The sequence below is a fragment of the Saimiri boliviensis genome, chromosome 17, assembly GCF_048565385.1.
Source record: "Saimiri boliviensis isolate mSaiBol1 chromosome 17, mSaiBol1.pri, whole genome shotgun sequence".
Classification (NCBI taxonomy): Eukaryota; Metazoa; Chordata; class Mammalia; order Primates; family Cebidae; genus Saimiri; species Saimiri boliviensis.
Genome location: NC_133465.1, coordinates 31,041,288 through 31,068,762, shown reverse-complemented (window position 1 = coordinate 31,068,762; position 27,475 = coordinate 31,041,288). Strand labels below are relative to the sequence as shown.

At 38.2% G+C, this 27,475-nt stretch overlaps 1 protein-coding gene and 1 long non-coding RNA gene across 3 annotated transcripts in view; one reads left to right on the top strand and one right to left on the bottom strand.

Annotated features, from left to right (window-relative positions):
* Positions 1 to 27,475, top strand: part of NLK (nemo like kinase) — a 169,657-nt gene that overhangs the window by 122,751 nt on the left and 19,431 nt on the right. The window contains exons 4-7 of the mRNA XM_003931405.4: positions 9,163 to 9,269; positions 11,481 to 11,566; positions 16,678 to 16,887; positions 20,716 to 20,817. Coding sequence (XP_003931454.2) covers positions 9,163 to 9,269; positions 11,481 to 11,566; positions 16,678 to 16,887; positions 20,716 to 20,817 — 505 coding nt within the window. The remainder of the gene's footprint in view (positions 1 to 9,162; positions 9,270 to 11,480; positions 11,567 to 16,677; positions 16,888 to 20,715; positions 20,818 to 27,475) is intronic.
* On the bottom strand, positions 91 to 27,452 carry LOC141581836 (uncharacterized). Of its 2 annotated transcripts, XR_012514605.1 has the most exons (6): positions 27,222 to 27,452; positions 23,001 to 23,092; positions 22,266 to 22,321; positions 6,338 to 6,407; positions 1,404 to 1,440; positions 91 to 732 (listed from the first exon to the last, which is right to left on the bottom strand). It is a non-coding gene; the product is annotated as an uncharacterized LOC141581836 (long non-coding RNA). The 2 variants fall into 2 exon arrangements; XR_012514604.1 differs by lacking the exon at positions 23,001 to 23,092.

The window sequence follows — 27,475 nt, the reverse complement described above, 5'->3', positions numbered from 1 at the left end:
TTCATAATGCTAGATGAAATGTTAGATTTATTTTTCCGAAATGAGTGCTTAGTTGTATCTGGCTAGAACCACTAATCATTTCAATCAATGTTTTTCTTTTTTTTTTTTTTTTTTTTTTTTGAGACGGAGTTTCGCTCTTGTTACCCAGGCTGGAGTGCAATGGCGCGATCTCGGCTCACCGCAACCTCCGCCTCCTGGGTTCAAGCAATTCTCCTGCCTCAGCCTCCCGAGTAGCTGGGATTACAGGCACGCGCCACCATGCCCAGCTAATTTTTTGTATTTTTAGTAGAGACGGGGTTTCATCATGTTGACCAGGATGGTCTTGATCTCCTGACCTTGTGATCCACCCGCCTCGGCCTCCCAAAGTGCTGGGATTACAGGCTTGAGCCACCGCGCCCGGCCTTGTTTTTCATTTTCTCATTTCTTTGAAAATGTAATCACTGTTAGAATAAAAGCATATGACATTATTTCATACTTATTCTCTGTTTTTGGCTTTTGTATCAGTTTGTTTCATTAATAAGTCAAAGCAAGATTTTCCAAGTGCCAGCACTATGAATTCAACCTGATAAACTTGAAAATTAAGATGTTTTCTCTTCACTGCTTGCAAGCATACCAACTGTCGCTACTAACAGTAAGGATTCTGGCATCACATCTTGGCTGCCAATTTTGTAGATATGTGAAGCAGAATAGAATATAACCTGTTCCTCACATCCATGGAAGAACTCTTCAATCCTGGCAAAAGCAAAAAAAAAAAAAAAAGTTAATAAACTCAGCAGATCTGACTGACATCCCATCAGATAAATGCTTCATACTTTTTTTTTTTTTTTGAGACAGGGACTTACCCTGTCACCCAGGTGGGAATGCAGTGGTACAATCACAGCTCACTGCAGCCTCGACTTCCTGGGCTCAGGTGATCCTCCTGCCTCAGCCTCCTTAGTAGCTGAGACTACAGCTGCATGCCACCATGCCCAGCTAACTTTTTAATTTTTTTGTAGAGACAGAGTGTCTGTCATTAAGATGCACAGGCAGCTTACTCCTGAGCTCAAGTGATCCTCCTCCCAAAATGTTGGGATTACAGGCGTGAGCCACCATGCCTTGCCATTGGTACAATATATTTTTTTTTTTTCTGTATAAAAACCCAGGTTGACAACTGTCTTAGTCCATTCATTCTGCTATAACAAAATACCATAAACTGGGTGGTTTATAAACAACACTAATTTATTCTCACAGTTCTGGAAGCTGAGAAGTCCAAAATCAAATTGCTGGCAGATTTGGTGTCTTCCAAGGGCCGACTTACTAGTTAACAGTCTAGGACTGTTGTGGAAAGGACTAACAAACTCCATTAGGCCTCTTTTATACAGAGGCTCTGCTCTCATGACCTAATTACCTCCCAGAGGTCTCACCTCTTGATCACATCTTCTTGGGGGTTAGCATTTCAACCTGTGAATTTTGGAAGAGACACAGATATTCAGAACATAACAAAACACTTAATACAGGGATGGCAATTGTGAAATTCTTGTTTTTGTTGTCTGGGTTTTTTTTCTGTGTAATGTTCCTTTGTTTCCTCTCCCTTGAGAATTCTGGAACCAGTGCAACTCAGGAATATTGGGACTTCTGATCAAGACTTAAAGGTGCAAGGCCGGGTGCGGTGGCTCAAGCCTGTAATCCCAGCACTTTGGGAGGCCGAGGCGGGTGGATCACAAGGTCAAGAGATCGAGACCATCTTGGTCAACATGGTGAAACCCCGTCTCTACTAAAAATACAAAAAAATTAGCTGGGCATGGTGGTGCGTGCCTGTAATCCCAGCTACTCAGGAGGCTGAGGCAGGAGAATTGCCTGAACCCAGGAGGCGGAGGTTGCGGTGAGCCGAGATCGCGCCATTGCACTCCAGCCTGGGTAACAAGAGCGAAACTCCGTCTCAAAAAAAAAAAAAAAAAAAAAAAAGACTTAAAGGTGCAAGTAGCAAGGTGCAAGTAGCAGTTTTTTATATCACTATCCAATCAATGATTTCCTAATGGAAAAGAAAGTTTCAGTATATAGTAGAGGGTTAATATCTTTTAAGATGAGAAGCAGTGTTACAAACAAAAATTATCACCACAGTAGATAATAGAGCAAAGGACAGGAACAATTTGCTCTCACTCTTGGTTTTCCTTTTTTTCTGTCTCTTATGGTCACACATACACGTGGCCAATAAACATGAAAAGAGTTTTCAACCTGAAAACACAGTGGATAGAACACAGATCTTTACTACCATTCTTTCCTATAGTCCCCCTAAATTTCACTAAAGGGTTAAAAATTCAGACTAGAAAAGGCAGATATGTAAGGTGGCAGTAATGAGAACCCAGAAACAGGTTGGTTTTTGCTACATAATGTCACAAAGTCTCAGGAATTAGAAGCATCAAGTATCAGGAAGTGGGGGTACACGTGGGCCTAAACATTGGATTGGTTGCAAGCCTGTTTAAGAAGTAGTATGATGCTCAGATCTTCTTTCCCAACCCTGCTGGAGACTAAAAGTTTATTCCCTGAATGGTATGCTGAGCTATGGTATCCCTGGCTCCTAACCCCGCTAACAAAGAATTCTGGCAGCCTCACCTATTTGGCCCAAGAAGGAATATTGGAAGACTCTTTGAATAAATGAATTAACCCAAGAAGGGACGATCTATACATAATTGAGCGTTCGTCATGAAACAGTTAAAGCTCTAAGCACTCCCACAGAGCTACATTATAGTAAAACAATATTGTAAACATCCAGTGGCAGGAGATGACCTAACTCCTGACATATTACATAAAATGGAGTACTATTTAAGCACTTAAAATGATGTAAAAGAATATGCAATACCATGGAAAGAGTTTACAGTATTTTAAAACTTTTAAAAGTATACATAATATTCTCAGATACACATACACAATTCTAGGTATAGAATGTTTATCTCAAGGTTATTTAAAATAGTGAAAAGTAAGCCAGTCTCAGTGGTTCATGCCTGTAATTTAAGAATTTTGGGAGGCCAAGGTGGGTGGATCACTTGAGGTCAGGAGTTCAGAACCAGCCAGACCATACGGTAAAACTCTGTCTTTACTAAAAATACAAAAATTAGCCAGGCGTGGTGGTGGTGTGTGCCTGTAGTCCCAGCTACTCAGGAGGCTGAGGGATGAGAATCACTTGAACCTGGGAGACGGAGGTTGCAGTGAGCCGAGATCACGCCACTGCACTCCAGCCTGGGTGACAGAGTAAGACTCCATCTCAAAAAATAAAAATAGAAATAGATTTTTTTTTTTTTTTTGAGATGGAGTTTTGCTCTTGTTACCCAGGCTGGAGTGCAGTGGCACGATCTCGGCTCACCGCAACCTCCGCCTCCTGAGTTCAAACAATTCTCCTACCTCAGCCTCCCGAGTAGCTAGGACTACAGGTGCACGCCACCATGCCCAGCTAATTTTTGTATTTTTAGTAGAGACGGGGTTTCACCCTGTTGACCAGGATGGTCTCAATCTCTTGACCTCGCGATCCACCTGCCTCGGCCTCCCAAAGTGCTGGGATTATAGGCGTGAGCCACCGTGCCTGGCCCAGAAATAGATTTTTAACAATGATTGTTTGGTTAAATGAATAATAATACATCCACATATTAAAACACTATGCCGTGATTAAAATTCTGCATTATTAGACCATTGAATGAAAGGATTCCCTTGCTTGCTTTGTATTTAGATCCTTGTATTTTATAAAAAGAAGAGACAACAACAATGTATATAGTACCAGTTTTATTTTAAATATACATTTATGTAACCATGCACATTATTTTCATCAAAATGTTATACATTCATCCAAAGAGGTAGAATGCTGGATATTTTTAATATTCTTGCATTTTTTTTTGTATTTTCCATTTTCTACAATGAAGTTTAAGAAAATATTATGGAAATTTTCAAAATATACAAAAACATGCAAAATATATGAAAATATAAGAGGCAGTAGTATATAAGTATATAACTTATGTACCTCCTGCTCGGCTTTAACAATATTAATTTTGCCAATCTCATTTCCTCTTTATTAATTTTGCCAATTTCATTCCCCTTTTTATTGAGGGGAAGGGAAAGGAGGGCTGGAGTATTTTAAAGCAGATAACCAAACATCACATTATTCCACTTATAAATACTTAAATATGATTTTCTAACAGATAAGTACCTTAAAAACAACCAGTATGCCATTATCACACCTAATAAAATTAGCTAATTCCTTAATATCTGTTCTTTGATTGCCTCAAGAGTCACTTTTTGAATAAGGATCTAAACAAAATTCACACATATATATGGTTATGTCTCTTGAGTCTCTTATCCCAAACATTCCTGCCTGTCCTTCACCCAGCCACACACAGACCGTTTTTGTGGGAGGGAGAAGGGAGATGGTCATTGATTTTTTTCAAGAAATTTTTCCTGAAGAATGATCTGCATTGTGTGTTTAGCAGATTGCTTCATCATAGTGTCTTGTTTTTTAATTCCACATATTTCTAGTTAACTGGTAATTAGAACTAGAGGACTGATATATTCAAATTAAGTTTTGGGGAGCATGAATACTTCCTAGGCCGTGGTGTGAATATCACAAACATAGTAATATTCTTGTTCCACATTAAAGTATGTTTAAAATTGAGTTGTGGATTGAAGTGATGTCAATCTCATATTCATCCTTTTCAAGTGGTTTTACCAGCCATTGATGGTGCCTAGCTCCAGAGATTGCAAAACTGTGATTTTTTTAATTCTATAATTATTTCTGCGTTTATTAGTTGAAATTCTTCTATAAAGAACACAGCAAACATTTAGTATATTTTGTGATCGTTGTGGGGTTTTATTTTTGAGACAGGGTCTCACTCTGTCACCCAGGCTGGAGTGCAGTGATGAGATCAGGGCTCACTGCAACCCCCGCCTCCTAGGCTCAAGAGAGCCTCCCACCTCAGCCTCTTGAGCAGCTGGGACTTCAGGCACATGCCACGATGCTCAACTATTTCTTAAAAAAATTTTTTTAGACAAACTCTTGCTCTGTCACCTAGGCTGGTGTGCAGTGGCATAATCTCGGCTCACTGCAACCTCTGCCTCCTGGGTTCAAGCTATTCTCTGGCCTCAGCCTCCTGAGTAACTGGGACTACAGGCACACACCACAATACCCAGCTAGTTTTTGTTTTTCATTTTTTTTTTTTTTTTTGAGACAGTTTCACTCTTGTTACCCAGGCTGGAGTGCAATGGCGCGATCTCGGCTCACCGCAACCTCTGCCTCACCGCAACCTCTGCCTCCTGGGCTCAGGCAATTCTCCTGCCTCAGCCTCCTGAGTAGCTGGAATTACAGGCACACACCACAGTGCCCAGCTAATTTTTTTGTATTTTTAATAGAGGCGGAGTTTCACCATGTTGGCCAGGCTGATCTCAAACTCCTGACCTCACCTGCCTCGGCCTTCCAAAGTGCTGGGATTACAGGTGTGAGCCACCATGCCCAGCCTATTTCTTAAACTTTTTATAGAGATGGGATTTCTCCATGTTGCCCAGGCTGGTCTTGAACTCCTGGACTCAAGCAATCCACCCGCCTGGGCCTCCCAAATTGCTGGAATTACAGGCGTGAGCCACCACACTGGGCCTATTTTATTATAGTTTTTTAAAATGTTACTAAAAAAAAAAAGGAATAAGAAAAGATAAATCCAAAATTGCATTGAACCATTGAAGCAATTTTAGACATGATCAGATCTAAAAGCTTCACTAGTATGTAACCATAGGCAGGCTATTTGTCTTCTGTTAACATCAATTTCTTTATCTAAATTTTAGGTATCACTACATACCTTATAGGTTTACCATGAAAATTAGATAAGAGTATATATTTAAAATACTTAGTAGAGTACCTAGTAGGTGCTCAATATACATTCATTCATCAAATACTTAGAGGTACCTACTATGTGTAGACACTATTCTAAGAGTCTGGGATAGATTTGTGAACAAAGCAGACAAAGCTTGACTTTATGGAGCAGGCTTGGCAATACAGACAGAGAATGGACATAAGGAAATTATAAGCTAATAAGTGTTAAGGGAAGAAGAAAAAGTAGAGCTGTGCAAGGGGATAGCAATTGGATAGGGAGGGCAGGTTTTGTTACACAAACCTAGATGGTATAGCCTATTACACACCTAAGCTGTGTGGTATAACCTATTGCACCTAGGCTACAAACCTGTACAACGTGTTACCATACTGAATACTTTAGGCAGTTTTAACACAATAAGTATTTGTATATCTAAACGTATCTGAACATAGAAAAGGTCTAGTAAAAATATGATAGAAAAGATAAAAATGGTACACCACGAATGGTATACTTACCACAAATGGAGCTTGCAGGACTGGAAATTGCTCTGGGTGTGTCAGTTGAGTGGTGAGTGAATTTGAAACCCTAGAACATTACTGTGTATTACTATAGACTTTATAAACTCTGTACTCCTAAGGTACACTAAGTTTATTTTTTTTCTCCCCCTTTCTTAAGTTTCTTTTTTAATGTTTCTTAATATAAATTAACCCTAGCTTAATGTAACTTTTTTGCTTTCTAAACTTTTTTATTTTGTTAAATATTTTACTCTTTTGTAATAACACTTAGCTTAAAACACAAGCACGTTGTACAACTGTACAAAAATATTTTTTCTTCTTATTTATTTATTCTCAGGGTGGAATAAATTGCCTAGGGTGGAGTGCAGTAGTGCAATCATGGCTTACCTTGACTTCCCAGGGTCAAGTAATCCTTCCACCTCAACCTCCTCAGTAACTGCTGGGACTACAGGCACAAGCCACAATACCTGGCTGAATTTTTTGTGAAGTTGAGGTCTGAGTTGCTTTTTTACTTTTTCAAATAAAACATAAACATATTTATTAGTTTAAGCCTACACAGGATTAGTCCCCAAGACATCCCTAAGCAATACATAGGAATTTTCAGCACCATTACAATCTGTGGGACCACCTTTATACATGTGGTCCATCATTGACCAAACATCATTATGCAGCACCTGACTGTAGTGTCAGAGTGGTTGAGGTAGGCCTCATTTTAAAGATAAAATTTGAGCAAAACCACAAAGGACGTGAAAAGAGTTAACCAAATAGATGTCAGAAAGTACAGTCCATGCAGAGGGAATAGCTAAGGCCTAAGATTGAAGTGTATCTAGCATGTTCAGAGAATATCCAGGAAGAAAGTGATAGAAGAGAAATAAGGCCAAATGATTTATGGCCTCTGAGACCATTTTAAGGACTTTGGCTTTACGCTGAAATGAAATGGAAAGCTTTTGCAGAAAAGTGACATAATTTGGCCTTCATCCTAAAAGATCATTCTGTGAAATGCATCCAATTTTGGATGAATTGATGAATGGAAAGACCAATGGGTAGATATGTGACAAAGCAAACATGGCAAAATGGTCAGTGTAGATTCTAGGTGATAAATATGGGTTGTCTCTGTGTAATTTTCCATGTTTGAAAATGTTTGTAGGAAAAAGTTAAATAAAAACTATTAAGAAAAACTGTAACCCTGATGTCATTATTTTACTCTTCTTCATTTTATAGAATCATTTTAACATGTCACTGAAAACTGTCCTGTAAATGAATCCCACATGCCAAATATTTCTCATTAGCTTTCATTACAAAGTAGAATATATTTCTTTGGAAAGAATCTGGATGATAAAACAACCTTAAAAATTGTATTTTGTACATAATAAAGTAAGTGTCAGTATATAGGCAAAATAAAAATACAATAATAGAAAGATTTATCCTGGCTGCTATGTTTTAGAAATCTAGTAGTCTTGGGCCAGAGTGTTAACAGTGGATATAAGAAGTGGCCTTAATTCTGGCTAAATTTTGAAGGATTTTTCTAATGAATTGGAGGTATGGTGAAAGAGAGAGGGAGAATCAGGGGTAACTCCTTGATGTGGTTTGTGGCGTGAGCAACTTCCCAGAAAAAAGGGTTTGCTATGGGAAAGCCGATAGCTAAAAAGTGGTAGAAGAAATGCTGGAAATACAGTTTTGGACTTATTTGAAATGTCAATTAGGCATCCAGGGGAAATGATAAGTAGGCAGTTTGATATATAAGGTTGCACTTAAGGAAAGAAGATTAACTAGAGAGATAAATTTGGGAGTCATCAGCATGGTTGTTATTTGAAGGCATGGGACTAGATCCGAATATCCAAGAGTGTGGATAGGGAAGAGGACCGAGGACCAGCAGCTGCGGGGCATTTCAACATACAGTGGTTGAAGAAAAAAGGAGACTAAAGCAATTCAGAAAAAAGAGGGAGTTTTCAGTTGTTTGTATCAAAGGCTATCATTATCAGTTCTCCTTCCTGTTCTCAAGTTGTCCCCTTTCCTACTTGTTTTTGCTAAAACATTAAATTAGAAATTGCCTTAAGAAAACTTAATAAATTATAAGATTATCATACTTTTGATTCCCTAATGTTTCTAACACTCATGTGCTTCACAAGAGTCTTGTGAATTCCATATCTCCATGGCGCCCCAAGCTCCAGTCTTTAATCACCTGTCATGTGTCCATTGAGCAAAACCCTAAACATACAATAGAGTACAATGCATAAGAAGCTTGATATCTAGTGGTGGTAGTGTTAGTGGGGGGAGTGTTTCATAAATATATAAAAAGTTAAATAAAATAACTAAGTTAAAGACTCTGGAGAGACTTAGCCATTTTGCATGTGTTTAGGAATACCATACTTTATAATGTAACAAGCCATGGTCCTTGGATAGGTCGTGATTTTTTCCATTGGTGTCATGGTGGCCAAAGATGAGATCACCAGTCCCCTTTTGTTTGGATTCAAAGGACATTCCTGTAACATGTCTAAGTAGAGCTAAAAACTGTTTGGTCTTCGTACTCTTCCTGGCCTTGCTGTTGTTTAAAATGTTTACCTTTGGTTTTCTCTTTTATAATGCTGATTGTAAGGAAATCATTTGGTCATTTACTTCTGCTGACTTTTAAACATGTAAGTTCTTTTAATTTTAGTAGTGTTTTATCTTGTAAGGGCTGGAATTCTCACCTGTCACGCTGTCTAGAAGCTTTCTTTCCCTACTTCTCCAGCCTTGAGAACGGAAGTTATTTTTTAGACCTGGTCACCATTTTGAGGGGGTAGGGAACTGAATTCGCTGAACTCTCCTTAACTTAAAACTTCAAGATACGTTGTCACAGAATTGATGCAGAGTGACCTACATAAAATTATCGTCTCTCCTCAACCTCTCAGCTCAGATCATGTCAAAGTTTTTCTTTATCAAATTTTGCGAGGTAAGATTTCTTTATTAAAAAAAAAAAAAAAAGGTGTTGTCACACTGTAAGTGAAATGTTTTGCTTCTCATTTAGACTTTAATCTGACCTTCCAAGGCTTTCTTCTTCTCCAAAGACTTTTTTCTTTTGACCAATGCATATTTTATACATTCTATATTTAATGTTAAAAAAGAAGCTTTCGAGGGTGGCCAAAAAGTTCTTGTTTTCAGTGATGAAAGAGAAAGCCCTGTCAAATTCATTAGGCAGTTGAATAAGCTAATCTAGGTGAATAAGCAGGATGATTTGTTACGAGTTCACTAAACAGCCTTTAGTTTTCAACAGAATAGGAATATGTAGCATCAGACGACTAAAGTGAAAATTGACTATATCCTCTATGGATGACGTCCATCCTGCAAGCCACCAGTAGGTGGGCCTGTCCAAGTACTGGCTGGCCTACCTGAAGCCAACCCTACAGAAACAAAATGATCCTTATAACCAAAGTAGATGCAGAAGACCAATAAACATAGCCAACTAAATAACTCCAGACTAGCTAATTAAAGAGCACAGATGTGACTGAGAAAAAATTGGGGCCAATATTACTGACACCACTTCTGGCTATCAAGTATGTCTGTGAGAATTTTGCCATTACAAGTAGAGAATTTCTTAAAGCTGAAAGAACTTTCTTACTTCCCCCAACACAGAATTCATAGAATTAAGAGATTCTAAGGGCTGGGTGCGATGGCTCATGCGTCTAATCCCAGCACTTTGGGAGGTCAAGGTGGGCGGATCACCTGAGGTTGTGAGTTTGAGACCAACCTGACCAACGTGGACAAACCCCGTCTCTACTAAAAATACAAAATTATCTGGGTGTGCTGGTGCATCCCAGTTACTAGAGAGGTAGAGACAGGAGAATCAATCACTTGAACCTAGGAGGGCGGAGGTTGTGGTGAGCCAGGATCATTGCCACTGTACTCTAGCCTGGGCAACAAGAGCGAAACCCCATCTCAAAAAAAAAAAAAAAAAGATTCTTTATAGAGATTGAAACACATATGCCAAAAGGATGAAAATATAGAAGCAATATTAAAACTAAAAAGTTCACCTCCAAGCCAGGCATGGTGGTTCACACCTGTAATCCCAGCTCTCTGGGAGGCTGAGGCAGACAGATCATCTGACGTCAGGAATTCGAGACCAGCCTGGCCAACACGGCAAAACCCCGTCTCTACTTTAAAAAAAATAGAAAAATTAGCTAGGCACGTTGGCGCATGCCTGTAGTTCCAGCTACTTGGAGAATCAAGTGAATCTGGGAAGTTGTGGCTCTAGTGAGCCAAGATTGTGTTACTGCACTGCAGCCTGGGTGACAGAATGAGACTCAGTCACCAAAAAAAAAAGAAAAAAAAAAGTTGACCTCCAATAGTTTTGTTCATATTCTGTGGTAGGGGAAAATGGGGAAGATACTGTCTCTTTTTATACTTTTGAAAAATGTAATTTGCTACATTTTATCCAAAAAAGACTCAGCCCATTAGTCGGATATGGTTGTACATGCCCAGGTGGGAGCATGGCTTGAGCCAGGAAGATCAAGGCTTCAGTGAGTTGTGATCATACCACCACACTCCTGCCTAGGTTGCAGAGTGAGATCCTGTCTCAAAAAAAGGAAGAAAAGAACGCACATAAAAAGGACTCAACCTTGAGGCTGCGACCTTTAGCAGTACTGAATGAAGGTACTGGTCTTCTAAGATGTCAGAAATCTTAGGGTAAAGACGCCCGTTACCCTCTTGATTTTCAGTGGTAAAGACTACTACTGACAGTGTGGGCAAGTTCCTGAATTTTGTCATATCAGTTAAACCTCTGTCCTGGGAGAGGCTCCCTGTGAGTTAATGGAAAATGTTTTGTTGGAGCAGGCTCAGAGTTGCAGGTTAAGAGTATCAATAGCAGCACTCCACACTGACTAGCAATCTAAGGTCTTAAGTGCCTAAGAAGCTTATCTGTATTTAAACCTATGTAATTGTTTAAATTATAGATTTTGTCTCTAGACTTTGCAAACCTTTGGTGACATTTCATTTTACTGTAGCAAGATTATGGTATTTTGAGGTGGGACTAGCTTTTAATAATGTTCATCATGCAGTTATTTAGGGAACAATTTTAAATCCTCTGTTTCCTTCCAAGGTTTTTTCTAACTTACTAGTTGAATACAAGGTATTAAATATCTGCAGTTAAATCTGTTTGTTATTTCAGGTTTGAAATATCTCCATTCAGCTGGCATTTTACATCGAGACATTAAGCCAGGGAATCTGCTTGTGAACAGCAACTGTGTTCTGAAGGTAGCTTTTCAGTTTATTTAAATACCTGGGAAAAATCAGAATGTCAAGGTAGGCTTAAGAACAACATATTTTTTGTGAAAGAAATAAGTTCATTTGCATTACTTTACGAAAAGTTAAAGAACCCAGTTTTCTCCATATCACTACTCATAGCCATAGTAATAATTTGTAGTCCTGCCTCATGTTCTTTTCAGATACTTTGCATATGTTTTTGAAACACTGAAATTGGAATTATAGTGTAACTAGAAAGAATAGAGAAGGTGACTTCTTTACAGATTGCTCCATTATTAAAAGAAGTGCATATCAGAAGAAATATTAGAACGTCAAACATCTGTTTATATAAGAGAATGAAGTGTGGCTTTTAGGAAGACCATCTACATTTTTACATAGCTAACATTTCTATATGCTGTTTGACCAAGGTAGCAAAGTGAAAAGTAGAAACGTATTTAAAGGTCATAATGCTGGTGTGACACAGTGGCTCATGCCTGTAATCTCAGCATTTGGGGAGGCTGAGGCAGGCAGATCGCTTGAGCCTTGGAGTTCAAGACCAGCCTGGGCAACATGGCAAAACCCCATCCCAACAAAAAAAATACAAAAATTAGACAGGTATGGTTGTGCATGCCTGTAGTCCCAGCTACTCAGAAGGCTGAGACAGGAAGATCGCCTGAGCCCAGAGTGTCAAGGCTGCAGTGAGCTGCAATCACATCAGTGCACTCCAGCCTAGGTGACAGAGTGAGACTCCTGTCTCCAGAAAAGAAAAAGTGAAAATGCCAAGCCAGAAAACGGTAATATGTAACTATCTACTGTATTTTTATAATGTATAGTAGCCAATTCTTAATTATTCCTCAGAAGAGGAATTGATTACAGAATTAATTATATTTAGTAGTTCCAAAATCTCAAGTCATCAATTTCAGTTTTACTTCTCTCCCTAGTACAGCCATTGTCGTTCATTTAAACAGAGGTTTGCAAATAGCAAAGTCCACGTATTTGTATATCCCTACCTCTAATACAGATATGTATTGGCAGAACTCTTGAATAGAGAGACGTCTACTATATTTTTCGTTATCATAGAAATTGGAAATAAGGGCCTTTAACTGCTCTATTTGAAAAGAAAAGTAAGTTTTTTAAATGTTACCTGCTTTAAAAGTAATCAAGACTATCATTATTACTTACATTGCTGGAGGTTAAACTAAGCCATAAAACCAAGTGTATAAATAAAATTCATTTTTTATTTTAAATGATTTCTCTGAACTGTAGGCCAGTTCTTTTGAAAAGGTGGTGGATTACATGGCTTATGAATGAAAATTCTCCCTTCAAGAGCCCTCACCTTTATTTTAACTTTAAAAAGATAAAAACCAATTTGTCGTATTTTCCCTGAAGATAGCTGATGTAGTTTCAGTTATTTGTTTCGCAGAGAAGTTAATTGCCCCCAAAATCGACTACAGTATTCCTTCCATAGGTTATTGAGTTGTTCCTGCCACCTTTTCACTTTTTAAAGAGAACTTGCAACCTATTCTCATAATCATTTTTATTTTTAAAAAATTTAAAAACCTTATCTTTAGAATTTTTTTTGTCCTATTCATACCTAATCAGTCTTATGGCAGTTCAAGCCAGTTTATTCTAATTTTGGTTTTTAATTGGAAGACTTCACACAGGATTTTGTGCATGCTTGTTGCCATTAACTGCTTGAAGTTCATTTTCCAAATTGCCTGTTAGGGTTTTATAACCTTCAACTGTATGAATGGGCAACTAAAGGAAAATGCCGTTTATGAATACACAACACACAAGTAATAACAAACAAATTTTGCTCCACTTCTTTGACTCATCTTAAGGACCTACTTTTAAAAAGTCAGAATACAGTGCTAGGCGACAGACACTAGTTCTTTCTTCTCAAACATAGAAATTCATTGAAGATCATTATAACAAAATATTTTTTAAAAATCAGTATCCTTCCGTATTGTGAATGTATGTATTTTGTTTCCTATAAAGCACAAGATGGATAATTTTGTTGAAATTTTTTTAGTTATCTGATCATGCTTCCTATTTTGAACTGAGGTTGTCTTCCAGATAAGCTAAAAATGACAAAATCAGACTAATGTTTTTAATAAGGGATTTGCTTTATAAGAGAAGGCATTTATTGTTGGATGGGTGGTTGGTTGGTTTTTGGGTTTTTTTTTATATAAATAAGAGAATAAAATTACATTTTTTTCTTTGGTTTGGTTTTTTAAAATATCCTGAAGAGTCATGGCCAAGTAATAAAGTTTTTAAAATATTACATGTCATTTTGGCCAGGTGCAGTGGCTTACACCTGTAATTTCAGCACCGGGAGGCCGAGGTGGGCAGATCACTCGAGGCCAGGAATTCAAGACCAGGCTGGCCAACATGGCAAAACCCTGTCTCTGCTAAAAATAGAAAAATTAGCCAGGTGTGGTGGTGCGTGCATGTACTCCCAGCTACTCAGGAGGCTTGAGGCTTGAGAATGGCTTGAACCTGGGAGACAGAGGTTGCAGTGAGCCGAGATCACATCACTGCACTCCAGTCTGGGTGACAGAGCAAGACTGTCTCAAAAAAAAAAAAAATTACCTTATTTGAACAGGATTTGATGAACTTGGGCTGTTGTTGTCATTATGTTATATGGTTTTCTGTATAGCATGGAAAATTTTCCTTTGTTCTTAAGTTGTAAAGGTGGTGGCTTCATATTGGTTCAGTCCCACATGCACTTTTGAATTCATTTGATATAACCAGATTCAAATCAGAAAGAGAGGATTGCCAAAAATTGGGGGGTAAATTTTGTTTTCTTTAGAATGGTAGTTTTCAGACTTTTTTTTTAAGCTGCCAGAACTCTTTTTCAAATAAAATCTTATTTTGGGACTTCAATTTAGAAAACTAATTTAAAATCTTATTTTATCACTTGCAATATTGTGACTTATAAACTTCATCAATGAGAACACTGGAACTTAGATGGCCATTACTATCTGATCTCATCCTCATTGATCCTAATTTTTGTGTTTTAATTGCCCAATATCAACAAAATTTTAATTCCTAAAGATAAGCAGTAGTTGCTAGTGCTGGCACTGCTGCTGTTTATTAACACCTCACTTTGTAACCTCAGCATACTTTTCAGTTAAGCAGAAATAACAAGAAAAAATTTATTTCTAAGCTTGTATATAAGTTAACTAGTCTTTATTATTTATTGCTATATCTCCAGATTCTAACATACCATCTGTAATATAACAAGTACTCACTTAAATATTTATGGCATGAAGAAATGAATGAACCAGTAGCATTAGTATTCTACAGTGTACTACTTTCTAACATATTTATGCATTTGATTGTGAATTTGTATTTTAAATAGATAGGTAGATGTGAAGTTTGGATATAATATTTGTATAATGCCTAAAGTCGGAAGTAGATTCAGCTCGACTGAGTTTGAAACCCATTGTTTTAAAGAAATATATATATATATTTCATAAAGATGACAAACATAATCTCAGCTAAGGAGATCGTCAAGATAAATCCCTTTATCTTATATCTTCCTCTATAAGCTGGTCTTGAAAATAGCTGGTTTTGTGGGCTTCTAAAATTTTTTTTTTTTTTTTTTTTTTTTTTTTGAGACGGAGTTTCGCTCTTGTTACCCAGGCTGGAATGCAATGGCGCGATCTCGGCTCACTGCAACCTCCGCCTCCTGGGTTCAGGCAATTCTCCTGCCTCAGCCTCCTGAGTAGCTGGGATTACAGGCACGCGCCACCATGCCCAGCTAATTTTTTGTATTTTTAGTAGAGACGGGGTTTCACCATGTTGACCAGGATGGTCTCGATCTCTTGACCTCGTGATCCACCCGCCTCGGCCTCCCAAAGTGCTGGGATTACAGGCTTGAGCCACCGCGCCCGGCCCTAAAATTTTTTTTAAAGACAGGGTCTGAATTTCACTTTTGTCTCCCAGGCTGGAGTACAGTGGCACAATAATAAATAGCCCACTGCAGCCTAAAACTCCTGGGCTCAAGCAGTCCTCCCACCCCAGCCTCCAGAGTAGCCAGGACTACAATGCACACCACCATGCTCAGCTATTTTTTAAAAATTATATGTAAAGTTTAAATCTTGCTGTGTTGTCCAGGCTGATCTTGAACTCCTGATGTTAAGCAGTACTCTCACCTCAGCCTCCCAGTTTCTGGGATTACAGGCATGAACCACTGTGCTTGGCCAACAGTTGGTTTCTAAATCAAACCTAGAAGTATGCATTTGGCCAGGTGCAGTACCTCACGCCTGTATCCCAGCACTTTGGAAGGCTGAGGCAGGCAGACTGCTTGAACCCAGGAGTTCAAGACCAGCCTGGGCAACATGGCAAAACCCCATCTCTACAAAAAACAAACAAACAACAACAACAAAAGAAAAAAAAAACACAAAAAATAGCAGGGCATGGGTAGTACAAGCCTGTAGTCCCAACTACTCAGGAGGCTGAGGTGAAAGGATCACTGGAGCCCAGATCAATCACACCACTGCACTTGAGCCAGGGAAACAAATAAAGTAGTTTATGTTCATCACAAAACAGACATGTTTTTATTGACAAAGATGAGAAGAATATTTTTAAGAAAATGATATAAGTTTGAGACTTTTTTCCCCTCTTAACCAAGTAAACTAGATTGTATATTGACATAAATATACTATACCTGTATCATTAAAATGTTTCAAAGTGGCCAGGTGTGATAACTCACACTTGTAATCCCAGCACTTTGGGAGGCTGATGGGAGGCCAGTGCAGGTGGATCACTTGAGGTCAGGATGTGGAGACCAGCCTGGCCAATATGGTGAAACCTGTCTCTACTAAATATACAAAAAAAAAAAAAAGCTAGCCAGGTATGGTGGCGGGAGCCTGTAGTCCCAGCTATTCGGGAGGCTGAGGCAGGAGAATCTCATAAACCCAGGAGGCAGAGGTTGCAGTGAGCCAAGACTATACCACTGCACTCCAGCCAGCCTGGGCTACAGAGCAAGAGTCCCTCTCAAAAAAAAAAAAAAAAAAAGTGTTTCAAAGTTCAGTGCCCCATGAAGGTTTTGATGTTTTGTTTTACTCTTTCATTTGTATTTGCTTGACAATGTTTTGATTGCCTTTTCTATTTAGATTTGTGATTTTGGATTGGCCAGAGTGGAAGAATTAGATGAATCCCGTCATATGACTCAGGAAGTTGTTACTCAGTATTATCGGGCTCCAGAAATCCTGATGGGCAGCCGTCATTACAGCAATGCTATTGACATCTGGTCTGTCGGATGTATCTTTGCAGAACTACTAGGACGAAGAATATTGTTTCAGGCACAGAGTCCCATTCAGCAGGTATGATTTCAATTTAAAGCTTTAGTTTCAATTCTGTTACAGATTTGAAAGAAAAATCCATCTTGTACATGTCTTGGACTTATTCATTATACTGTCTAATTTGCTTTTAGGAAATTCAGGGGTTCACTTAAAATTCAGAAATTTACAAAGTTGAAGATTACAAAGAGATTCATTTGTGACTTACAAGCCTTTAGAGGGAGTGTTGACGTCATTTAGTTATTTATTATTTTATTTACTTTTTTGAGATGGAGTCTCACTCTTTTGCCCAAGGTAGAGTGCAATGGTGCCATCTCAGCTTACTGCAACCTCTGCCTCCCGGGTTCAAGCAATTCTTCTGCCTCAGCCTCCTGAGTAGCTGGGATTACAGGCATATGCCACCATGTCAGGCTGATTTTTTTTTATTTTTAGTAGAAACGAAGTTTCACCATGTTAGCCAGGCTGGTCTGGAAATCCTGACCTCAAGTGACCTGCCCATCTCGGTCTCCCAAAGTGCTGGGATTATAGGGGTGAGCCACTGCGGCCTGTTGACTTTATCATATGCACTGATGCATAGCTGCAGGCTCTGCTGTAACAATTTGCATAGGTATAATCTTTAGTTGTTAGAAAGCCTCTGCCTTCTAAATGAAATGGCTGTGACTTCGATGACTTAATGTACTTCAACTTTGTGCTTAGAATATAAATTTTTATTGTGTTGATTTCTTGAAATCTGAACATTTAGGAAAATTTCTAACCTTTATTATTGGACTGAAATATTTAAATATGACAGAGAACATCAGAAAATGATTCAATTATAGCTTTAAGTAGCCATTCATGTTACTTTGTCTTTAAAGCTAATTCACTAATACACATATTTTCTTGGGATACTTACTAGGTATTTTTTATTTACAAATTTTAACAGTATCACTTGCATGAAAATAATGTAGTGACCATGAGCTCAGGCTGTGAAATGAAATTGATAGGTCCAAATCCTAGCTATACCATTTAACTGCTAAATCTTAGGCAAGTTACTTAACCTTTTCTTTTCTTTTTTTTTGTCCCTAAAACTGTTCTGAGGATTGTTGTACAATGAAGTAGGAAAGCTGAAAATGGGGCCTGGCACATAGTAAGCGCTCTGTAAATGTTTGCAATTACAATGGTGGAAGTGTGCTAGGACACTAGGGATACAGCAGTAAATAAGACAGTGTTCTTAACTTTGTGAAACTTTCACAAGACAAAAATAAGTATGCAAATAAATATCCCAAATAATGGCAAGTTCCATGAAGAAAAATGTAGCTAGGTTAGGGATAGAGAATGATGGGAGAGCAGAGCAGGCATTGAAGGATTCTCTGAGAAGATAACATTTCACCCACATGAAATGAGGCAGCAAGTTGCTGGAGAAGTGTTCCAAGAAGAGGGACAACCTGCATAACAACACTCCTGAGGCAGGAATAAGCATAGCATGTTCAAGGGTTGGCATGTGATGAAAGACGTTGATAGGAGATGAGGTTAAAAAGAGAGAAAGAGCCTGGCCATGGTGACATGATAAAACCTTAAGATTTTATTTTAAGTGTGAGAGAAAACTTAAATGAAGGTTTTGACCAAAGGAATATTAAGATTTGATTGATGACATTTAAAAATATCACACCACTGTGTGTCTTTGTAAATAATTCATGCACTTAACCAGAGATAGAATTCTTTTTTGCTTTTTTACAAAGAATTGTTACCTAATTTGTTGGAAACTATATCCACTTTAATCAACATTTAAATTTATTTCTATATATTCAGACTTTTTTGAAGTTTACATCTTAAAAATTGATTCTGATGTTAAAAAATCATGTACATATATGTAATCTAATGTTGAGTACTATTGACAATATTCATTTTTCAATTTCTTTAGAAAGTGAAGTTTAACAGACTTAACCTATAAGACTATCATATCTGGACATAAGAAGCTGTCATAAAATGAATGTGACTACTACCTTGCATACAGAAAAGCTTAAGTAAAAAATAATAAGGAGGTATTCAAAGCCTATATATTGAACAAGAATCTTTAATTGCTGCTGCAAAGAATATGTGAGGGAAAGTGTGAAGCAACTGGACTGGAGTTCAGATATCTCCTTTTCTAGAGAAATACATAGATCTTGAGTTTGGCAGTCTGACATAGCCACTACAGGAGAATTCATATCTGTCTAATTGTTGCTGTGTGTTGGGGTGAGAAATAAATATCTAAAATAGGAAAAGACTCTAACTTCTAAATGAAAGTTGTTATTTCCTGTTGTATTTTCTTTGAATCTTTGAGAATTAATTACCCTAGTACCAGCAGATGTCATAAAAGTGTTTCTCATCTATGGATCTGACCCATTTTAGACAATTTTCTGAATGTTTCCATTTGTTTTTGCAAGCTAGTCATTTACTTCTTCCTTTAGTGTGGTGGTTAGAGGTCCAAATATACCACCTACACACTTTTCCAGAAAAGCTTTGTATAGAGATCTTTACTTCTGTGGAAAGCAAGCTTCTCAAGTATCTCCATTAACCTGTAGGGCGGTGATGCTGATGGCTACCCCATGGGTTAGATAAGTGCAGAAAATAGTGCTTTATATTCGGCAAGCCCAGAACCAGGAAAAGAAATGTTCTCTAGGTAAGAATTTCCCATCCTGGAGGGATCCAAATGAAATGTTATTGCTAATTAGGTTATGAAGTTAGAATAATTGTGACACTACAGAAAATTAGTAAGATAGTTTGCTGCCCAAATACTTGTTTGCAAAAACACTGTTTTATTGGTCTCTTTTATTGTGTCCAGCTAACTAAATGTGGTCTTACGTGGTGTCGTATTTTCTGTGTCACAGTTTTCTGCCAGTGTAAGAGATTTCTAGTATGGACTGTAATGTAAAGGATGTATACTGGCCCAAGCATGGAGAGCTTAGCTTTCTTTTTTTTTTTTTTTTTTTTTTTTTTGAGATGGAGTTTTGCTCTTGTTACCCAGGCTGGAGTGCAATGGCACGATGTCGGCTCACCACAACCCCCACCTCCTGGGTTCAGGCAATTCTCCTGCCTCAGCCTCCTGAGTAGCTGGGATTACAGGCACGTGCCACCATGCCCAGCTAATTTTTTGTATTTTTAGTAGAGATGGGGTTTCACCATGTTGACCAGGATGGTCTCGATCTCTTGACCTCGTGATCCACCCACCTCAGCCTCCCCAAGTGCTGGGATTACAGGCATTAGCCACTGCGCCTGGCCCAAGCTTAGCTTTCATTTCAGGTGTGAATGTTTCCAGTATTTATTAAATCACAGGTGTCTGATTTGTGGTTTAGCTCCTTAATGAGCCTGAATCCACTTGAAGCATCAGAATCCATTCATTAAGTGTTTGGAAAGAACAGTCATTAGCCATCAACAGAAGAGGAGTTCAACTCTGCAAAGATCTTAGATGCTAAGGTATCAAGAAAACAAGACAGGCAGATGCAGACTCCTAAACTGCTCTAGCCTTAGAATGTCATGCTTGCCAAAACGTGTTTTCCATATTTCTAACGTATGGATTCCTGATAAATAGGAACTTTTAAATAATAGGAATAATAAATTAACAGGAATTTATTTATTTTAAATTCCTTTATGAGAGAAATTTACTTATTATAAATTCCTAGATACCTTTTTTTTTAATAGGCCAGAAAGTGAAAGTAGGGGCTCCTGTCAGTTAATCTAGAGCTTGTCTTAAGGTTCCCCCCCTCCTTTAAGGCTCTAATCACAGGCTTAGAGATGCAAATTTGGTCTGCATCTCTAAGGCTGTGATTTAAGAGTAATGAAAAGTTATTTCCATGAGATTGCTATCTGTCTGTATTTTATGTTTCCTTGTAGTTGGATTTGATCACGGATCTGTTGGGCACACCATCACTGGAAGCAATGAGGACAGCTTGTGAAGGCGCTAAGGCACATATACTCAGGGGTCCTCATAAACAGGTGAGAGGAGGGGGGATCTTTTTCTGGTAACTATCTGTTTGGGCAAGATTTCTCTTCCAATAGAATAATCTATTAAGGATTTTTAAGCAAATGTATTATTTGTAGGTTTTTTTTTTTAAACGTCATGGTTCTAAGTAAGAAAATGTTCAATATTTGTTAAAGTAAATAAAATCTCCTCATTCCTGATGCCATAGGAGAAAGTGCATGTTTTGTAGCGCCTTTGCTAATAAATGACCCTTGGCTTTGTGTCTCCTGATTTAGTGGTATAGATGGGAAAAACTACTGGAGATAGAGCTTTTACCTCAATGCCATAACCTAGTATATGTATATCAAGATGTCCTTTCCAAATACTGAGCCAATATAGCTGGTAGTTCTTATTCCAGCCAGGGATGTGAAGCTATTGCTATTGCACTAACACAGAATCAGATGTCAATGTTGTTAGAAAAGAAGAATGAAGATAGATTGCCAGATTTGCACTCATCAATATTATTTACAACTAGACGAGTCACTGCTGAGAAAGACAAGATGGTTTTTTATCTCCACCTGTTGATTTAGCAGCAGTTTTTACAAGCACTTTCTAATCTCCTTTGGACAGAACAGCTTAATGATGTGAAGAGTGAATAAGGCGAATACTTTTCCTAGGAGCAACAAATTAAAACAGAGCAGATAAGACTTGAACAGGATGACCTAGCAACAAATTTTCCTAAGTTTTGGTTTCTTTTGAATTGGACATTTAAATTATCTGATTGATAGTACCAAATGACCGAGTGAATTGGACACTTCTCCTCAAACTATCAGCCAGACATTTGCTGACAAGGCTTCGCCTTCCTTTTGCAGTTCTCTCTTTGCAATTCTAATGTGACTCCAGAACTTTGTTGTCACGGGCATAAAGGGCAATGAGGTAAAGTGTGTTCTCTTTTAAAGCCAGCCCAGGCTAGAAAATAGAGATGTATGCTTGTTTGTTAAATAGCCCCCTGATGATTACATCTTTCCGTTGCATTTGGTTTAGAACTATAAAATAATATGAGGCCCTAACACCCTTAGAAGAGAGCAGTAAATCTTAACCTAGAGGAAAGTTCTATATTATAGAAGGAACTAGCAAGATCTATTATGTTCCATTTATTGGCCAGCATCAGGAACATTAAACTAATTTACTAATGCCTCTTGGTAAATGTGTCCTTAGAAGTAGCAAAATAATTGTCCTGTTGCACTGACTTCATTAATTAGTAAATCTTGCCTGGTTCAAGGTAAACAATAATGAAAATTGATGACGATCAGACACCCTTATGTCACCCTTCTGTCTCTAGAGGATTTTTAACTGTTGTTAATGGTTGCTAGTTAATTAATCATCTGTGTCAAAGAGTTGCTAAACAGCAGCCTGAAGAACAAGGAAACTGAGGAGTTTCCCATCTGCTGTCTAGATAGAACAGCTCAAAAACGTAACTTACCTTACCAAAGGTCACTGTGCACTGCTGTGAGCATTCCTGGCAATTGAGTAATTTTTCTGTGAAACATTTAAAAATATGTTAGTTGTAAAAACCTAAGACTTTGCATGAAATAAAAAGTAATACATTATTTTATAAAGCAAAAGAGGAAAGGAAAACCTGCAGTTCCACTTTTATTTAACTAGTCAAATAGATTGAGATGTCTAACCAAATCATTTCTTATACATTTTGCTATTAGTTGACCTCTTAACAGTAACGCCTTTGCTTGTCACTGAGTTTAGTGATGACCTTAAGGGAACACTGTGGTAAAAGGGGCAGTCCTGTGCAGTCTTGGTGTTGGAATATTTTGATTTTGAAGAGAAGACTGGTGGAGTGAAAACTAGTTAGGAGACCATTTCTGTTTAAAGGCTAGATGCACTTTGCAGAGACTTTAAGGTCTTTAGATGGCTTTTATCTACTGCTAGAAATGGCCTCCTTAGGCAGATACCCATGGTCTTTGAACACTAATCCAGCTAGATGTGTATAAAGTTATAGCAACCATATATAATTTAATGTAAATGAACCTAGTATATTTCCTGTTTTCATTTTCCCTCCAGTATGGAAATTCAGATTTTGATCTGTTTTTGCTAATTGATCTATCATCACTGCTCTCAAGAGATGTTAATAGGTTCTTGAATCTCTTTACTTAAGCCACCAATCAGATTCTACCTTTTCACTTCCCACTCCCTGCCCACTCACCAATCACAAGATGCATGTCCTGTGTGCCTCTTGTTTGCTTGAAGGTATCTCCATTCATGTTATAGCTATTTACAGCTGAGGTTGGAAGACACCTACACACAAATATATTTGGTATGTAGCTACCTGGATTTTTTTTTTTTTTTACTTTAAAGATTAATTTGGGGCCGGGTGCAGTGGCTCACGCCTGTAATCCCAGCACTTTGGGAGGCCGAGGCGGGTAGATCACGAGGTCAAGAGAGCGAGACCATCCTGGTCAACATGGTGAAACCCGTCTCTACTAAAAATACAAAACATTAGCTGGGCATGGTGGCGCATGCCTGTAATCCCAGCTACTCAGGAGGCTGAGGCAGGAGAATTGCCTGAACCCAGGAGGCGAAGGTTGCAGTGAGCCAAGATCATACCATTGTACTCCTGCGTGGGTAACAAGAGCGAAACTCCGTCTCAAAAAAAAAAAAAAAAAAGATTAATTTGGGCTTTGGAATAACAATATAGCTTATGTTTCTGTATATCCTGACTTTTCTGCAAAATGTATAGCATTTAGCTTAGTGCTCTGCACAAGTTATATACTGAATTTATAACCTCTGGACTATAGCGATTAAGAGTGCAGACTGTGGTGTCAATCTCAGGTTTACCACGTTGCACATGTTTTGAATGGTGAACTGGGAGTTGTACAATACAGTTTTCAGACGGATTGAGTATGAATCCTGGCTCTACTAGTACCTCCCTTTGTGACTTAGGCATATTATTTAACCTCTGTGTATATCAGTTCATTCATATGTAAAATGAGGATTAAAAATGGTTTTACCTCATTAAATTATTGTAATGATATAAGAGCTAATGCGTGTAAGAAGAGCATAGAATAGTGCCTGGCACATAGAAAACATTTAATAAATATTAACCATTAAAGTTATGACTCTAAAATAGCAATTGAAGCTTATGACTTTTTAAAAATTACACATGATCAAGTGAGATTTATCCTAGGAATGCAAGGATGGTTCACCTACAGAAAATCTATTAATATTTTATAACATCTTAGGTGAGAAAAATCATGATTATCTCAGTTGATGCAGAAAAGGCATTTGATAAGGTTTAGTCCATTTTATGCCTTAACATTTTAAAGGATCTTTACAAAAAATCTATAGAAAAATTTTGGGTGAATTTCTTTTTAGCTTATGAACAGTACAGAATGAAGTATATGATACTTTGCATGAAAGAAAAATGTGTGCACACAGAAAGAGCCTCTGACTTTTAGAAAAGACTCCTAGCGGGCCAGGCGCGGTGGCTCAAACCTGTAATCCCAGCACTTTGGGAGGCCGAGGCGGGTGGATCATGAGGTCAAGAGATCAAGACCATCCTGGTCAACATGGTGAAACCCCGTCTCTACTAAAAATACAAAACATTAGCTGGGCATGGCGGCGCATGCCTGTAATCCCAGCTACTCAGGAGGCTGAGGCAGGAGACTTGCCTGAACCCAGGAGGTGGAGGTTGTGGTGAGCCGAGATCGCGCGATTGCACTCCAGCCTGGGTAACAAGAGCAAAACTCCGTCTCAAAAAAAGAAAAGAAAAGAAAAGAAAAGACTCCTAGTAATCCTCAGTGATGCTGCTTAGGCCAATTGGAGGTCTTCATCTAGAGGTCTAACTGGGGCAAGCTCTATCTCACTGTATTTATTTTAAATTACTTAATATAGGAATATTAGATTGATGGTGTTTAAACTCATGAAGAATACTTTTAAAAATTCAATATAAGTTTTTCAGTTTGGACTGAGAAACACTAAGCTTCTTTAAGTAGTTTTCATCTAAGTAATTACTCAAAGTTTGACATAAATTATCTTTTTTTAAATAATTTCTAACTAGTACTTTGCTATCTCCTCAACACTTCTTATATATTACCTCATTAAATTATCACAATAACACTATAATGTACCATTACTATTCCTTTTTACAGATGGGAAATGGAAGATTAACAGAAGTTAAATAACATGTTTAACATCATAAACCAGATCTTAAAATTAGGTTTCCTTAACTCCAAAATCTATGTTCTTAGCTAGTATATACTGCCTGGCACCTATAGCTTCACAGCAGATTTATTAAAATTTCATTTTTATATATGCAGGTAATCTGTGAGTGAGAACGTATAAAATAAAAATTTTACAGCAAGTTAGTTATCACAACTACCACCTTCAATCCCAGTCCCATCTGGATTAACGTAAGAATATCTTTCCAGCCGGGCGTGGTGGCTCAAGCCTGTAATCCCAGCACTTTGGGAGGCCAAGGCGGGTGGATCACGAGGTCAAGAGATCGAGACCAGCTTGGTCAACATGGTGAAACCCCGTCTCTACTAAAAATACAAAAAATCAGCTGGGCATGGTGGCGCATGCCTGTAATCCCAGCTACTCAGGAGGCTGAGGCAGGAGAATTGCCTGAACCCAGGAGGCGGAGGTTGCGAGGAGGCGGAGGTTGCGGTGAGCCGAGATCGCGCCATTGCACTCCAGCCTGGGTAACAAGAGCAAAAACTCCGTCTCAAAAAAAAAAAGAAAAAAAAAAAAGAATATCTTTCCAGATATGTATTCACATATTTGTTTACATGTATTTGTACAAATAGAATATTGGACTTTCAAAAACATACAATGGACCCTTAAGCAATGCAGGGGCTAGGGGTGCCAACTCCACCCCCTAACTCCCTGCCTACAGTCAAAAAACCATGTATAAGTCAATTAACACGTTTTATATATGTATTATATACTGGTATTCTTATAATAAAGTAAACCACAGAAAAGAAAATGCTATTAAGAAAATCATAAGGAAGAGAAAATGAATTGACTATTTGTGTATAAGTAGATCATCATAAATGTCTTCATATTGAGTAGGCTGAGGAGGAAGAGAAAGGAGGGGTAGCAGAGGTGAAAGTGGTGGAGGAGGTGGGAGAGGCAGGCACACTAATATAACTTTTATTGAAAAAAAATTCACATCTAAGTGGACCCATGCAATTAAACCTGTGTTGTTCGAGGGTTAACTGTATACATACACAAAAGGAGAACCTAATTGACTGTCATCTTAAAGTCATAGATTAATGTGTCAAATTAATGTATTTGTGTTGGTTGGTTAATATAAATGCTTCTATATGGCATATTAGTCAAGACTCTTTCCAGTGAAACTTAGTTTAAACTGGCTTAAGCAAAAAAAGAAACCCTTAAGGTTCATATGAAAAATCTTGAGCTACAACCAACTTCAGGCCCTGTTAGAATTCAGATTGTGAGATGATCTTCCATGCCAGGAATCTAACTCCTTCTCTGCTCTGCTTTCCTGTGTTTTGGCTTCATTTTCAGACAGGCTTTCTCCATGTGTTTGCAAAGATGGAGCCAGCAGTCCAGGCCTACGTTCTGTTACCATAACTATCCTCTGGAAAGAGCTTCCCAAATAGCTCCAGAAAAAATTCTTTGAAAGATTTTTTATTAGGAATATGTTTGGCTGCAATTATTAGGAAATTATAGTGGTTTAAGAAATAAGAGTCTGCTTTTTCCTCATATCAAGAGGTTTCCTCAATTTTCTGCGCTGCCATCTTCAGAATGTTGCCTGCATACTATGTGGCAACCATATAGTCTGTGGCAACCATACTATGTGGTCACCATATAGCTGTAGCTGTCAAGAAAACACATCCATATTCAAAGCAAGAAAATGGAGGAAAAAGGGTGCATTATCACTATCTGTTCCCTTGATCAGGAAAGCAAAAGCTTTCCTAGAAGCCTGCTTAGCAAACTCCTGCTCATACGTCATTGTCCAAAACTGTGTCATATGTGGCCTCCTAGCTGCAAAACAGGCTAACAAAGTGACTATTTAGCTTTCCTGTTCTATATAATAAAGTCAGATAAGGAAAGAGTGTTGAGGGTATATATTGGGTTAGCCATCCCATTGTCTGTCCCTTGCCTGTTTCAGACCATGTGCCCATCTGGAGCTAATCATGGTGCTCATTTGACTGTCCAGGCCTGGGCCAAGTACTTATCCTTGGAGTTGGGAGATTGCAATCAAGCCCAACCAATCCACTTGGTTTGGGAGTGAAAGGGAGTGTTTCCCTAAAGGTCAGGGAATGCTGGACAGAATAAAACACTGTGTGGTGTTTTAAATTTATTATCTCTTTTCTGTAGCTCAAAATCTTGAATGGAGGAAAGGTTAGCTGCCACAGCCTACGTATCTGTTAAGGAAGATATTTGAGGTACTACTGACCTGTTGATAGGATTGAAGTCTATTGCCAGCTCTTAGTCCTTTTGTTCTTCTCTTACAATAAGGTTTAGGTCTTCAGTTTTCCTCAGTTGTTCCCACCTAATTGTGTCAGAAATAGATACAGTATTTTTGCTGAAGTGAAGATAGTTGTGTCTCCTGACAGGAACCATCTTTTCTTTTTTTTTTTCAGACGGAGTTTCGCTTTTGTTACCCAGGCTGAAGTGCAATGGCGCGATCTCGGCTCACCGCAACCTCCG